We start from the raw sequence: 14,922 nt of genomic DNA on the forward strand, positions 1-14,922 counted from the left end.
AGACAGTTCTAGGGGTTGTGCTAAACATTTTAATGACTTTAAACGTGAGTGTTGTCCCAAAAGTACAGCGGGCTGCAGCTCGACGGGAGATCTTATCTCCCTTGCTTTTATGTGGCTGCTATGTCTCTGCAGTTCTTTAGAGAAGGAGCAGATGCTGAGGAAACAGGCGGAGTTAGAATCAGCCCAGTGCCGACTCCAGATGCAGTTCTTGTCTGATGAGTGTACTAAACTGCGCAATCAGGTGCAGGTATGTATACTAAAAAACCCCTCGGGTTTTAGACGGTAAGCCTGTTGGGGGCAAGGAGTGTATCTGTTATACTGTTAAATTGTAGTCTCCCAAGAATTTAGTATAGTGCTCTGCATGCAGTAAATGTGATTGATTCATTAATTCAATAGCATTTATTGAGTGCTTACTATGTGCACAGCAATCAGTCAATCGTATTTATTGAGGGCTTACTGTGTGCAGAGCACCATACTAAGCACTTGGGAGAGTACAGTGAAACGATAATAACAATAAACAGACACATTCCTTCCTCCCTTCAAGGCCCTACTGAGAGCTCACCTACTCCAGGAGGCCTTCCCAGACTGAGCCCCTTCCTTCCTCTCCCCCTCATCCCCCCTCCATCCCCCCCATCTTCTTCCCTTCCCCACAGCACCTGTATATATGTATATATGTTTGTACATATTTGTTACTCTATTTATTTTACTTGTACATATCTATTCTATTTATTTTATTTTGTTAGTATGTTTGGTTTTGTTCTCTGTCTCCCCCTTTTAGACTGTGAGCCCACTGTTGGGTAGGGACTGTCTCTGTATGTTGTCAACTTGTACTTCCCAAGCGCTTAGTACAGTGCTCTGCACACAGTAAGCGCTCAATAAAAACGATTGATGATGATTGAACTGGGCGGAGAGATGTATTTTGGAAATTGTTCACAGCTGGGTCTAGCGGTCGGGCTTTGCACGGCCACGCTGGCTTCTGGAACAGAACAGGGCCACTCCACCCGGCTATTGGGTCAGCAAACTCAGACCTCTGGTGGGGAAAAGAACACTTGACTGATCCATTGAAAGCTCCGGGCCGTGCCGCTGCCAGGCACCAAGTGAAACAGCGTGGCTCAGTGGAAAGAGTCAAGGGTTCAAATCCTCGCTCTGCCGATTGTCAGCTGTGTGACTTTGGGCAAGTCACTTAACTTCTCTGTGCCCCCGTTACCTCATCTGGAAAATGGGGATGAAGACTGTGAGCCCCACGTGGGACAACCCGATCACCATGTAACCTCCCCTGCTCTTAGAACAGTACTTTGCACATAGTAAGCGCTTAATAAATGCCATCATTAAGTATGATGTCTATTGTATTGTCCTCTCCCAAATGCTCAGAACGGTGCTCTGCACGCAGTAAGTATACATATATGCCTGTATATATGTTTGTATATATTTATTACTCTATTTATTTATTTATTTTATTTATTTAACTTGTCCATATCTATTCCATTTATTTTATTTTGTTAATTTGTTTATTTATTTATGTATTCATCTTGTACATATCTATTCTATTTATTTTATTTTGTTACTATATTTATTTATTCATCTTGTACATATCTATTCTATTTATTTTATTTTGTTGCTATATTTATTTATTCATCTTGTACATATCTATTCTATTTTATTTTGTTAATATGCTTATTTATTTATTTATTTTATTTGTCTTGTACATATCTATTCTATTTATTTTATTTTGTTAATATGCTTGGTTTTGTTCTCCGTCTCCCCCCTTCTAGACTGTGAGCCCACGATTGGGTAGGGACCCTCTCTATATGTTGCCAACTTGGACTTCCCAAGCGCCTAGTCCAGTGCTGTGCACACAGTAAGCGCTCAATAAATACGATTGATTGATTGAAAAGGGCTCGATAGAGCCCACGGACTGATCGTCACCCATCCAGCCAACTGGGACGGGTAGACTGTGGGCTTAGTGTAGGGGAGCTAGCTACACTAAGAGGACTTTTTGCATAAAGCGGCGCTCTTTGGCTTTTCAGGAACTGAAGATGCTCTTGGCCCAGCACGGACCCAGTGGTTCTCAGCAGGCCGGCAGCTCCCGAGCCTGTTTCCCCAGCTGCCTGACCTCCAGTCAGAGTCAGCACCAGTATCAGCTGGAGAAGTCCTTCATCATATCTCAGGCAGGAAACTGCCGGGTGATGGCCTACTGTGATTCTCTGAGCTGTCTGGTGGTGTCTCAGCCCTCTCCGCAGTCTACCTTCGTTCCGGGTAAGAGCCTCAAATCTCGCCGTGTTCAGGATTTATAGAGCAGGCGCTTCTATTACAGGCTGCAGACTGTGTGATTTGTCATTTCCCGCCCCGTTACATGCTAATGTTGGTGTTCCTTGCCTGTCTTGGGAGTGGAAAATAATAATAATAATGGCATTTATTAAGCACTTACTATGTGCAAAGCACTGTTCTAAGCGCTGGGGATGTTACAAGGTGATCAGGTTGTCCCACGTGGGGCTCACAGTCTCAATCCCCATTTTACAGATGAGGTAACTGAGGCACAGAGAAGTTGTGACTTGCCCAAAGTCACACAGCTGACAATTGGCAGAGCCGGGGCTTGAACCCATGACCTCTGACTCCAAAGCCCGTGCTCTTCTCCACTGAGCCACGCTGCTTCTCTAGAAGCCTCTTGTAGGTCTCGGATGAAATTAGTAAATCCAGCAAGTCAGTTCTCTTTCTACTGCGTTTGATGTGCTGAGGGACTTCTCCTGGCTTCATAATCATCCTCATTGACACGATTTTCTTATGCTCCCACCCCTGTCTGAAGGCACTGTTACCAGGGCTCAGAGAATGTAGTGTTGTCTTTTTTAAAAACACGTGTTTAGACGGCTGTGTTGAACTGAAGACTCTATGAAGGGCCCTGGGCTCAGACTAGCTTCTGTAGTCTTTGCAAAGTCTAGAACATGGTGGAGACTAAAGATAAAAACTTCAAAATAATGAGTCTATAAAATTCCAAAACCCACTTGTCCTAAGGTCTTAGTTACGGCAGTAGTAGAGTACGCACTTACTGTGTACAAAGCACTGGAAGCCCCCCAGTGGGGCTCACAATCTAAAAAATCGAAGGTGGGGAGAGGGGACTGCCAACAGATACATTAGGAGAGATGAAGCAAAAGTAGTAAGACAGCATGATGACAGAGATCAGTAGTTTGGGGTGGCAGAAGGAGCAGAATTTTAGACTCCTCACGGCTCAGCGCCCGCAGTTTTAGCCAAAGGTTATGCAGGTCAGGCAAGTTAATATTGAGATTCCACCTTTCGGAGTAATTTACCACCAGATGTTCTCCAAAGCACCTTGAACTCTGGGTTTGACAAGTATACGGTCACCAGAAAAATTGCATATTATTGCACCAGCTCACCTCCGTCTGTCACACCTCACCGCCTCCACCCATCCGATCTACAGTCATCAGGGGTCTTTGAGCCAGACCGGGGCCCACTCCAGGAAACCCACCTTTTTTCCATTTGTCTCTTTCACACCCTGCAGTTAAGCGTCAAAGGTTGGGGCCTGAATTGCTGTTCAAGAAGAAATTGGCTTTGAACTTGGGTGATTTTTTTATTTTTCTTTCAGTGGTTAAGCTTCTGCTTTCATTTTTCTCCTCACCAGGCTGTGGCGTTAAGATGATGAGCGCAGCCAACATGAAAAGCAGCCAGTACATTCCAATCCACAGCAAGCAGATTCGGGGCTTGGCCTTCAACAACCAGGGAAATGGTCTGCTGCTGTCTGCTGCTCTGGACAACACGATCAAATTGACGAGGTACATTCTCGGAAAACAACTTCTGATTTTTCTTTTGAGCTGTGTGGTATTGGGCCCTACCTGTCTTGGAAGGGACGATCGTACATTTTCTCTTGAACTCAAACCACTCCTGAATCCCGCAGATTTGAAGTTAATCACTCCATTTCCGCATCTCTTTGATTGCTTCGGTTTACCTTTTAACTTTCTGGATATCGGCTAGGAAAGATGGGGAACCGGTATGCAGAAGAACTCTAATGGGCATTGTGGCTTGGAAAGGAGGGGGAAACAGAGCAATCTAGAACAGATCGGCACCATTTTGGTCAGCTTGCCAGGGAAATGGGTGGGGGAGAATAGGAATGTTAATCAGTGAAAGGTAAATTACAGATGAAATTGCATCACGACAAGTTCATTAGATATTGAAGTTACCTAATTGTGGAAATTTAGTGGTTCTAGTACCAGGATCTGCTTCTTTGGGGCTCTTGTCCTGGGCCTGTGGTACCCAGAAACCAATCAATCAGTGGTATTTATTGAGCACTTACTACATGAAGAACACTGTCCTAAGCACTGAGGATGATGATGATGGCATTTATTCATTCATTCATTCATTCAATCGTATTTATTGAGCGCTCACTGTGTGCAGAGCACTGGACTAAGCTCTTGGGAAGTACAAGTTAGCAACATATAGAGACGGTCCCTACCCAACAGTGGGCTCACAGTCTAGGAGGGGGAGACAGATAGCAAAACAAAACATGTAGACAGGTGTCAAAATCGTCAGAACGAATAGAATTAAAGCTATATGCACATCATTAACAAAATAATAATAATGGCATTTGTTAAGCGCTTACTATGTGCAAAGCACTGTTCTAAGCACTGGGGGGATACAAGGTGATTAGGTTGTCCACATGGGGCTCACAGACTTAATCCCCATTTTACAGATGAGGTAACAGGCATCGAGAGGTTAAGTGACTTGCCCAAGTCACACAGCTGACAATTGGCAGAGCCGGGATTTGAACCCATGACCTCTGACTCCAAAGCCTGGGCTCTTTCCACTGAGCCACGCTGCTCCTACTGTACTGCTCCTTAGGAGAGTACAGTATAACAGTTGGTAGCCACATCCCCAACCCTCACCACCAAGGCTTGCAAAACAAGACCGCAAGGGAAGTCTCCCAGCCTCTCCTGGACCGTGGCAACCCTCGGCCAACTGGGGGTGCTTTTTGGGGCTCCATTGGAGAGAATGAATTACCTCTTGTCAGTCAGGGTGGGCACATTCTCACTGCTTCCCTTGGTCATCAGTCTCTGGACGTGAGAAAAGGGACCACTAGGGCAAAGCAGTAGCCCTAGCACCCTCTCCGCTGGCTAGGAATTCCCCCAAATGGAACCACCACAGGCAGGGCTGCCGGAGTTCTCCTGCCAGACCGTTTCATCCACCTTCCTCAGCGGATGAGGTCCCCTCTTCAAGGAGGCCGTGTGGGCAGTGCCGTTAATTTCACCCTTGCAGCTTTGTGGATCGGGTGGGCCACCCCACTTAGCCCCCCCCGCCCCGTCAGAGTCGGAAGAGGACCCGAAATAGGCGTGAGGGGAACAGCTTGGGCCTGGCCCCAGTGCCTAGTGAAGACTCTCTCCCCCTTTCAGACTGTGAGCCCACTGTTGGGTAGGAACTGTCTCTATGTGTTGCCAACTTGTACTTCCCAAGAGCTTAGTACAGTGCTCTGCACACAGTAAGCGCTCAATAAATACGATTGATTGATTGATTGACTAGAGGGGCAGGGCTGGAGGAGGAGCAAGAGAAGGCACTTTGAACCTTGAGCTTCCTCCTCTTTTTCCCCCCTTCTCCTCTTTTTTCCCCCCTTTTTCCTTTCCCTTTCTCCTCTTTTTGCTCCTTTTCTCTTTCCATATCTCCTCTTTTGGCTCCTTTTCTCTTTCTCCTTTTTCCCCCTTTTCTCCCTTTCCCCTTCCCCTCCAAGGTTGTCCCCATGTTCTAAATGAAAAGTCATTACTCCTGCTGAAGGCAGTGCAAGATGTCCTTGTAACTTTGCTATAATAATAATGGGTGAATGACAAAAGTAAAATTAAAAAAAAATCTCGTTCCCCACCAGTCTGGCGACGAATACTGTGGTCCAGACGTACAACACTGGTCGCCCTGTCTGGAGCTGCTGCTGGTGCCTTGATGATACCAACTACATTTACGCCGGGTTGATCAATGGTTCCGTCCTGGTGTACGATTTGAGGGACACAAGCTCGTATGTCCAGGAATTAGTGCCTCAGGGATCCAGGTAGGCTGGAGGGGAGGAACACAGTTCCTTTCCCTCACCTTCTTGTTCTCTCTTGAACTGCCTGAATCGTGTTCTTTGTCCCCGGGACCCAGCAAACTCCACAGCAGACTAGCAGAAGCTGAACTCGTCAGGCCCACTGGAGGCTTAGTTGTGAGCGTTGTTCCTTGTGGTGTTGTCCAGCTCCCTGTAACCAGAGGCTGTTTTGTACGCCCGTGTGTGTGTCCAGTAGATATTACGTGGATGTGTTGCTTGATGTACTTCTTTTGAGCCTCAGGACAACTCTGGTTTTCCAAGTCTCACAAAATGAGTGCAAGTAAAGCCACCGGTCCCTTCTCCAGTTTTGTTTTGTGGGGCGGGGTGACAAGGGTTTATGGTCCAAGGGAAACTGGAGGGCTCCTGGAGGTGAAATAAAGTTGAGATGAAGCTGGAGAAAGCAGCAGAAGGAACAGTGTGGATGTCAGAACTTGGGAGACTCACTTACCACTTCTCTGCAGGTGTCCAATGGTGTCTCTGTCGTACCTACCCCGAATGGCCTCAGCTGCATTTCCATACGGTGGAGTACTCGCTGGGAACTTAGAAGGTGCCTGCTTTTGGGAGCAGAAGGCCAGCAATGTCTACTGTCCTCACATCCTGCCTCTCGAGCCAGGGGGCTGCATTGACATCCAGACAGAGAGCAGCACTCGGCACTGCCTTGCAACGTACAGACCCAGTAAGTGTTTTGTTTTTTGATGTGTGTGTGTGTGTGTGTGTGTGTACGTGAGTCTCTTCCCCACCGCCATGTGGCCCTCTGCTATTCGGCCTCTAGCTCCTGAAATCAGGTAGTGGGAAAATTCTCTGTGCTCTTGCTTGAAGCCAGGAGAGCCGGTGGCAGTCCTCTCCAAAATCATGTCCTCCACACTTAATACTCATAATGGAACTCTTCCTTTGCTCATCTCTTCTGATTTAGTAGTGAAGCAGCCGGGAGCTAACAGTTGTTGCTACTTAGTGGCAGTAATAGTAGTGGTAGTATCTGTATCTATAATTATATGTAATATCTATAATTCTGTTTATTTATATTGATGCTATTAATGCCTGTTTACTTTTTTTGATGTCCCGCTCTCCCCTTCTAGACTGTAAGCCTGTTGTGGGCAGGGATTGTCTCTGTTGCTGAATTGTACTTTCCAAGCGCTTAATACAGTGCGCTGCACAAAGTAAGCACTCAATAAATGCGATTGAAAGAATGTGAAGTGTTTATTAAGCACTAACTGTGTGTACGGCACTTGTCTTAGTTCTGGGCAAGAACACACAAGCAGGAATTAGACACTGTCCCTGGGCCTCAGGAGGCTCACAGGCTAAGCAAGGAAAGTGAATGGTGACAAACCCAAAAGCAATCATCAATTAAAACACTAAGACAATATAGGAGACAAGGACAGATACACAAAATAAAACCAAAAAGCAGTACTGTGGCTAGAGGAGCTGAATTTCAGGTACCTCACAGCTCAAGAGTCAAGCAGTCCCAACCGAAGCCAACTTGAGTGCTACAACAGCCGCCACAGCCTCCCCCAGCTTTTGTAAAGACCTGCTGCACCTGCTTTTCTCCTTCCCGCCGGGGTGATGCAAGGAAGGTTGAAATGGGGGTTTCTGGAGGCCGCGTGGCTGTCGGATAGAGGGGGACCCCAAGGCCCGGGGTGGGGGTCTTGGTGGGAAAGCGGTAAGGTACCCGGAATGTTAGCCAGGCCACACAGTGATGGGAAAGGTGAGCGGAAGTCAGGAACCTGGCAGTGGCTCTGAAGAACCTCAGAAGAGACAGGGCAGTCTTCCCTTGTGTTAAAATTTGGGGGTGGAACCAGAGAGCGGCACCTGAACCCCTATATGATCCTGCTGCCCTAACAATAGACCCCAAGAAACTTTTTATACTCATCATCAACCTCAATGGAATTTGAGTGCATGCTACCTGCAGAGCACTGTACTAAACGCTTGGGAGATTACAAAACAATGAGTAGATAGACATGTTCCCTGCCTACAGGCTGCGAGCTTAGAGTTGAGATGGGGAGACAGATATTAATATCAATAAATAATGTATGATATTTGTCATTTACATTTTATATTGCATATAATTTATAATACTCCAGGAAGTAACTTTTCCATTGAGGAAATTTAGCCCTGAATATTGGTCAGGGATGAAAAACTCACTCTTTTTCTTCTTCTTCAAATCCCTCAACTACTGCTAATTAGGGCAAGCTCATGCTCCAGTGCACTGGAAAGCTTCTTTAGCCGCCCTCATGTTACCTGTATTGCTGTGGAACCCTTAGCCTAATAGCCACACTGTAATCAGTGTGTAAAGCCCAAACAGGCCAACCTAAGTGTGAGGTGGTAGCTTGGGAAGTCTTGCATTTACTCTCTAGGTCTTTATTCTTCAGTAAAACCTTAAGTTTCCCCCATCCTGACTTATCTAGACTTATATCAACTTGAGGTGGAAGTTGGGAATGAAGATTGAGGGTAAGCCTTCCCGTTGGAAATCCTAAGAAGGCCTCAAGAGACAAAAATCCCTGTGCCAAAATTTGACGAGAGCTTTAGGCTCATGCTAGAACAGGAATTCCCCAATGCAAGGCTGCTTTCTCTCTAAATGGAGGCCTGCCTGGGCCTTCAAATGCTGACTGTCTTCACCCCAGCTTATCCCAGGGCTTTGCTTCACACCTTTCAAATCCTCTATTTGATCCTGGGGATAAACTGCATTTTCTGCTTTAGAATCAAAGCTTTTGAGGGCGGGAAGCTGTGCCTGCTTTGATGTCCGGTAGAATGCCTAGCGCTCCGAACAATCTGCCTGTTGACACATAGTAAGAGAATTTGATTTTTTCTCCCTCCTCATAGACAAAAACCACCATTCCCTACGCTGCGTGCTGATGGAATTATCATATGTCCCGGACTCGGCCGGAAACCCGATTTGCACCTGTCAGCCCATCCAGACTTTCACCGGTGGGCCAACCTGCAAGCTGTTGACCAAAACAGCCATCTTTCCCCATCCAGAGGAAGACACTAGCATCTTGGTTTGTGCCGGGGATGAGGCTTCCAACTCTGCCATGGTAAGCCACTTCTCAAGTGACAAGCGAGCCAGAGAAACCCTACGGCTGGCACTAGAAAGTGGTTTTAGTGCTTTTAAAACCAGTTCTCAAGTAAGAGACCTTCAGACTGGAATGGGAGATCTGTAGGCCTTTGTTTTCTCATCATTCCCCTGTGAGGCTAATTAGCTCTGTAGGTTGGCATTGCTAAGCTAGCAAACAAGCCTGGGGCAGCATTCAGTCTCCCGTGCTTAAGCACTTCTCAATTCAGAAGGTTGATATCTTTCTAAGATGTACATTTTTCACTTCTGGGACCGTTGATTTTAAATTCTTAACAAGTTGGAAGCCACCGGATGCCCCCACTCTTTCAGGAATGGCTGCCCCTTTCTTAGATGAGTGACCTAAAGGGAAACTAAAATTTCTGTGGCATTAGAGATTTTCCTCCTGAACTATCTGGGACTGAGAGGAAAGGAGCCAAATTCTTAGATTTTTTTTTTCTTCTCATTCATTCATTCATTCAATTGTATTTATTGAGTGCTTACTGTGTGCAGAGCACCGTACTAAGAGCTTGGGAAGTACAAGTCGGCAACATATAGAGACGGTCCCTACCTAGCAATGGGCTCACAGTCTAGAAGGGGGAGACAGACAACAAAATGAAACGTGTAGACAGGTGTCAGAATCGTCAGAACAAATAGAATTAAAGCTATATACAGGTGCTCTGGGGATGGGGAGGAGGAGAGGACAAGGGGGGCTCAGTGTGGGAAGGCCTCCTGGAGGAGGTGAGCTCTCAGTAGGGCTTTGAAGGGAGGAAGATATGCGGAGGGAGGGCATTCCAGGCCAGGGGGAGGACGTGGGCCAGGGGTTGACGGTGGGACAGGCGAGAACGAGGCCCAGTGAGGAGGCTAGTGGTGGCAGAGGAGCGGAGGGTGCGGGCTGGGCTGGGGAAGGACAGAAGGGAGGGGAGGGAGGAGGGGGCCAGGGGATGGACAGCCTGGAAGCCCAGGGTGAGGAGTTTTTGCTTGATTCGTAGGTTGACAGGCAGCCACTGGAGATTTTTGAGGAGAGAAGTAACATGCCCAGAGCGTTTCTGCACAGAGATGATCTGGGCAGCAGAGTGAAGTATAGACTGAAGTGGGGAGAGGCAGGACGATGGGAGATCAGAGAGGAGTAATCCAGTCGGGATAGGTTGAGAGATTGAACCAGCAAGGTAGCGGTTTGGATAGAGAGGAAAGGGCGGATCTTGGCAATGTTGCGGAGGTGAGACCGGCAGGTTTTGGTGACGGGTTGGATGTGTGGGGTGAACGAGCAGGTTTTTTAAAACCCAATAAATAATTTTAGCAATCAGTGGTATTTATTGAGCGCTTACTCTGTGCAGAGCGCTGTATTAAGCGCTTGGAAGAATACAACTGAATTAGCAGGCACTGTTCCCTGCCAATAACGAGTTTACAATCTAGAGAGGAGCTTACAGTCACTTAGTGATAAGCTTGTTGTGGGCAGGGACTGTCTTCCAACTCTGTTAGGTTGAACTCTCCCAAGCGCTTAGTACAGTGCTCTGAACAATCAGTTGTATTTATTGAGAACTTACTATGTGCAGAGCACTCTGTTAAGCGCTTGGGAGATTATGGTATAACAGAGTTGGCAGACACATTCCCTGCCCACGACAAGCTTACAGACTTGAGGGGGAGACAGTAATGGGAATGAATAAATTACGTATAGGTACAGAGGTGCCGTGGGGCTACATACAGTAAGCGCCCAATAAATACGATTGACCGATTGCGTTGGTCGCTATCACATGCGTGAGTGCCCCACAATCTGAAGCCACCTCAGGTTCTAGAGGGCCCCAGAGTGAAACCCTTATGCTTTTCCCATCCTCTTTGCTGAGGGTCTTGGGTTTTGAAATCTGCAGTCAATCCCTCATCTCAATGGTGACACCGACGTGTTAATTCAGTGGGGCCAGAAAGAAGGGAAGCACGAAGCCAACTGGTTGTTCAGGGCCCAAGTTTTCTTATCGCCAAGTCCAGGTTTCCTTTCCCCTTTTAATGAGGTTGCAATCACCATTTCTGCTCTTTTTCCAACGGAGTGTCCCCCTCAAGATGCTCTTAAGAAGGTAATGCAGGGTGCATCTATTGAGAAAGGGGATTAGGTAGAGATTTCATAGCCCCGGGCAGTCAGGAAAGAGCCTGGGAACTAATTTATAAAGGGATGCTGGTTTCAGCACTTCATCCCTAGAATCTGATGGGCGGCCTCAGACTGTGGAGTTGCCGGAGGGTGAACCCCTGGAAGCAGGTGAAGATCCCCCTGCTGTCCCGCCCTTGTGTCTGGGAAGGGAAATAGTTCTCTCGAATTATCAGGATAATGTTTTCCTCAGGGAGCCGTGGGATAAATTGCCTTTCAGAAGTGAAGTACAGTCATTTAGAAACCAGATATTACCGGAGAGCGGGAGAGGAAGAAACAGCGGAGCTATTAATTGTCTTTCTGACCTTTGCCATTAGCTGTGGGATGCTGGGAGTGGCTCCTTGCTGCAGAAGCTCAAGGCCAGCGAACCTGTGCTGGACATCTGCCCCTTTGAAGTGAACCAGCACAACTACCTGGCTACCCTGACGGAGAAGATGGTGAAGATCTACAAATGGGGATGAAAGCCATTCCGAATCTTCCAAAATGACGCTGCTAGTGAACTACTGAACTTGGGAGCTGCTTGGCATCCGGTGGCCCTGAGAGCCCCATTCGGGTACTGCTTCCCAGTTACAGAGATTCTCACACGCCTTGGATGGGTAACGACCAACACGTCTCGGGTTTTTCTGACTCTTGGGGCTTGGAGAGCTTGCCACTGAAATGGGGAGAGAGAGGATGGATGTCTGATGCCTAGAAATCATTCCATATCCTTTTTATTTCTTTGTAAATCTATGCGTGTCCTCATCCCCCCCCGCCCCCCCCGGCTCTGCTCTTTATTCTAGTTTCAATCCGACTCCCAAACCTTGTAAAATAATGCTCTCAAGTGTTGGTCCTGATGACACTAGGGCTCATCGACCGTCTTATCAGTTAAGCTACAGGGAATGGGAGTATGTAATTTGAAGGACTCAGGAAAAGGGGTTGATTAATAATGTTGGGTTCCTTAGCCCTGCCCTCCTGTGTTTGGATTTTAATGAACCGTCACCGTGGTTTCTCTCAGCAGATACAAGGGGGTGCTAGGGAATCATAGGAGCGTCTCTGATTAAACAAGCGACCTGAGGGGAACCTCATAAAAATCAAATATTTCACTCTCTTCTCTCCCTACCTCCCGCAAAATTTCCATTTTGCCCAACTACCAAATTACTTTCTGGCATTGGATCTTCATCTGTCCAGATTATGACCTACAGTTTCATCGCAAGGGCCTCACAGTTGCTATGTGATTGATAGACACATCCCACCTGGGCCAGCGTGGACCACGGGTGATATCCCACTGCTCTGGCGTGGCTGTGCAGGTGAATTATGCAGCCTGCCTTGGGCAAGAAATCTGAGTTGGCAGGGAGCAGGGAAGACATTCCTTGTCACTTTGGTTGTATTATCCTAGCACAAGTTGCTTATCTTCTGACTGATGCAAGCTGTAATTATCACATTCATGAGGGAAAAGTGAGAAAGAAATGGGTGAAGTATAATGGACAATTATTGGGTCTCAACCTGCAGCAAACCCCAGGAACAAGTAGTTAACCAGCTGAACTCGTAAGAGAAAAATCCAGGTTTTTCTGCACAAGCTGGAGGGGCCTATCACCAAAACAAAAAGAGTTTTTGAGTTTACTTTTAGCAGAAGAATCCCAGTCCCTTCTTCTAGGTACAGATCTTTGCTTAGGGACGAGAGAGTGATCTTCTGATTATTTAAAAACAGCAAGACGTAATATTGGCGTCTGTCTAGGTTTAGGAAAGCCTTTCTCTTTTGAAAACTAAAGTTAGATTCTGAGTTCACCTTAATCCTTGAGTCCTTCTGCTCCCTAAAAGTATTTTGCTAGCGGAGACATTTATAAAACTGAGCAAGTTCTCTTTGAGAAGTGGCGCTCTGGGTAATAAACATTTTTGTAGCCAGTAAGAATTCCAGCTTCACTCCATAAATTCTCATTCCCAAAAGAAGTTTTTTAAAACTGCTGACTTTTCTCTCCAGCAGGTGAATTTTTCAACTGTTTATCCCCTTAACAGACAGCCTTGAGCCTAAGAAACTGATAAGGCATTCCAGGGAACAAATGAGATAGCAGAAAAGGCTTCTTCAAGTTCTAGCTGTGGGGGTGTTATCAGCTGGAATTAGAAGCAAAATGACCAGCTTGGTGATTTTTCTTCTTTTTTTTTTTCTTGTTATTGAAGTTCTCTGGTCCAGAGCCCTTTTTCTACTGTCTGGGGGTACGGTGGGGAGCAGGGGTCTGTCCCACTCTCAAAGATTTGTTGCAATCCCAGTTCTTCCCCCTCTCCCATTCCTTTCACGCTGTTTTTTGGTACTTTCACCCAGTTTGGGGGTGAGTAAGTTGAGTGGCCTTTCTCCAAATCAGCGTCCATTTACCTCTTGCTAGGGGGAGAGGAAGCATCCCTCTTGTTTTTAGTCAGTATTTTTTGGCTTTTCTTTCACTTATCTCTTTCTTCCTTGTCTAAAAGGTGTCCCATACACCCCCTGGGGACATTTTTTAAATCCCAGCTTCCTAGCTGTCATGGAAGGCCCCCTTTTATCCAGAGAATGGGCTCCAGTGACCCTTGAGTTGATTATCTGCTCTTGGCTGAGGCTCAGGGGGCAAAAAGAAATTGAACTGAAGACCTCACCTGGGCTTCCAACAGGCAACAAAGTCTATGCTTGGCTTTCTTTTTTTTTTTTTCCAGCAATCTAGGATACTTGGCTCCTGAAGCTGCACTCCTATCGTCGGAGTAGTTTACTCCTCCTTCTAGGTAAAGAATTTAAGATGCCTCTAGGAAAGGTGGAGGTGGGTGGTCTGTTTTCTTTAGTATATTGCAGATCCTAGATTACTGAAGCAACTATTGGGTTTCACTTTCTGACCCAGGGTTTGAGATGCACGTTTGCGAAAGAGAGCACAGAAAAGTTATGGAAATCAAGCGAGAAAGCCTTCATGTATTATTGGGACTCAGCATTTCTAGACCCATCAGCAACCAGTGTCAATGGCAGTTTTTTTGTGTTGCTAAGCACCAGAAGGGTAGCTAGAGTTGAAGTCAGTTAAATTCTTTTCTCCCAACTTAAGAATTTAACATGTCCTATGAGCTGTCGGTCCTTGCTTTGAAAACCCAATTGTAAAATAATGCTCCTCTATTTAATTCTCTTTTTGTATATATGCCTTATTTCTCCATTTTTATGCAAAGTGAAGAATAAAGAATTTATAGTTAAAAGTAGGCTACGTCTGTAAGTCTTTTGTATGTTCAAGCCTTAAAAATATATCTTGGAGGGATTTCCCCTCTCCCCCCATCCCCCTTATGTGAAGTTTAATCTCCACATGGGGGATTTCTCTTTTTTTTTTCAATTTTAGGTTCTGGAAGCTCTCATCGGGAGGAATAAATCTTACTGTATATTGACCTTGGCAGTATTGAAGTAAAACACTTGTAACACTATAACTAAGGTGGCATATGAGGCTGTTCCTGGTAGTGCCCATCTTACAATAACCTAGCGCCAGCCTTTCTATTCTTCTCAATAACCCAAAGCTATTCCTTAGGGACTTCTCGAAAAAAGGCCCGGGAAATCGTGGAAGGTGTCGGTTATTCTGGAAAGTTGGTCTTGGAGGAACTGAAGGCGAACTGAAGCCGTGACTTGGCAAAGTAGGAAGTGCAAAACCCAGGTGCTGAGGCTGGAGGTGGCTAGCTAGTGTCAGTCTTAGCCGGCCAAGATTT

General features: G+C 46.4%; 1 protein-coding gene across 1 annotated transcript in view; it reads left to right on the forward strand.

The window, feature by feature from the left end:
• Positions 1-14,389, forward strand: part of RFWD3 (ring finger and WD repeat domain 3) — a 37,508-nt gene extending 23,119 nt beyond the window's left edge. Inside the window, exons 7-13 of the mRNA XM_038754799.1 lie at positions 133-247; positions 2,028-2,256; positions 3,635-3,785; positions 5,861-6,037; positions 6,532-6,746; positions 8,888-9,099; positions 11,568-14,389. Of these exons, the coding sequence (XP_038610727.1) occupies positions 133-247; positions 2,028-2,256; positions 3,635-3,785; positions 5,861-6,037; positions 6,532-6,746; positions 8,888-9,099; positions 11,568-11,711 (1,243 nt within the window). The 3' untranslated portion in view covers positions 11,712-14,389. The remainder of the gene's footprint in view (positions 1-132; positions 248-2,027; positions 2,257-3,634; positions 3,786-5,860; positions 6,038-6,531; positions 6,747-8,887; positions 9,100-11,567) is intronic.
• The last annotated feature ends 533 nt before the right edge of the window (positions 14,390-14,922 follow it).

This window comes from Tachyglossus aculeatus, chromosome 11, assembly GCF_015852505.1.
Source record: "Tachyglossus aculeatus isolate mTacAcu1 chromosome 11, mTacAcu1.pri, whole genome shotgun sequence".
Classification (NCBI taxonomy): Eukaryota; Metazoa; Chordata; class Mammalia; order Monotremata; family Tachyglossidae; genus Tachyglossus; species Tachyglossus aculeatus.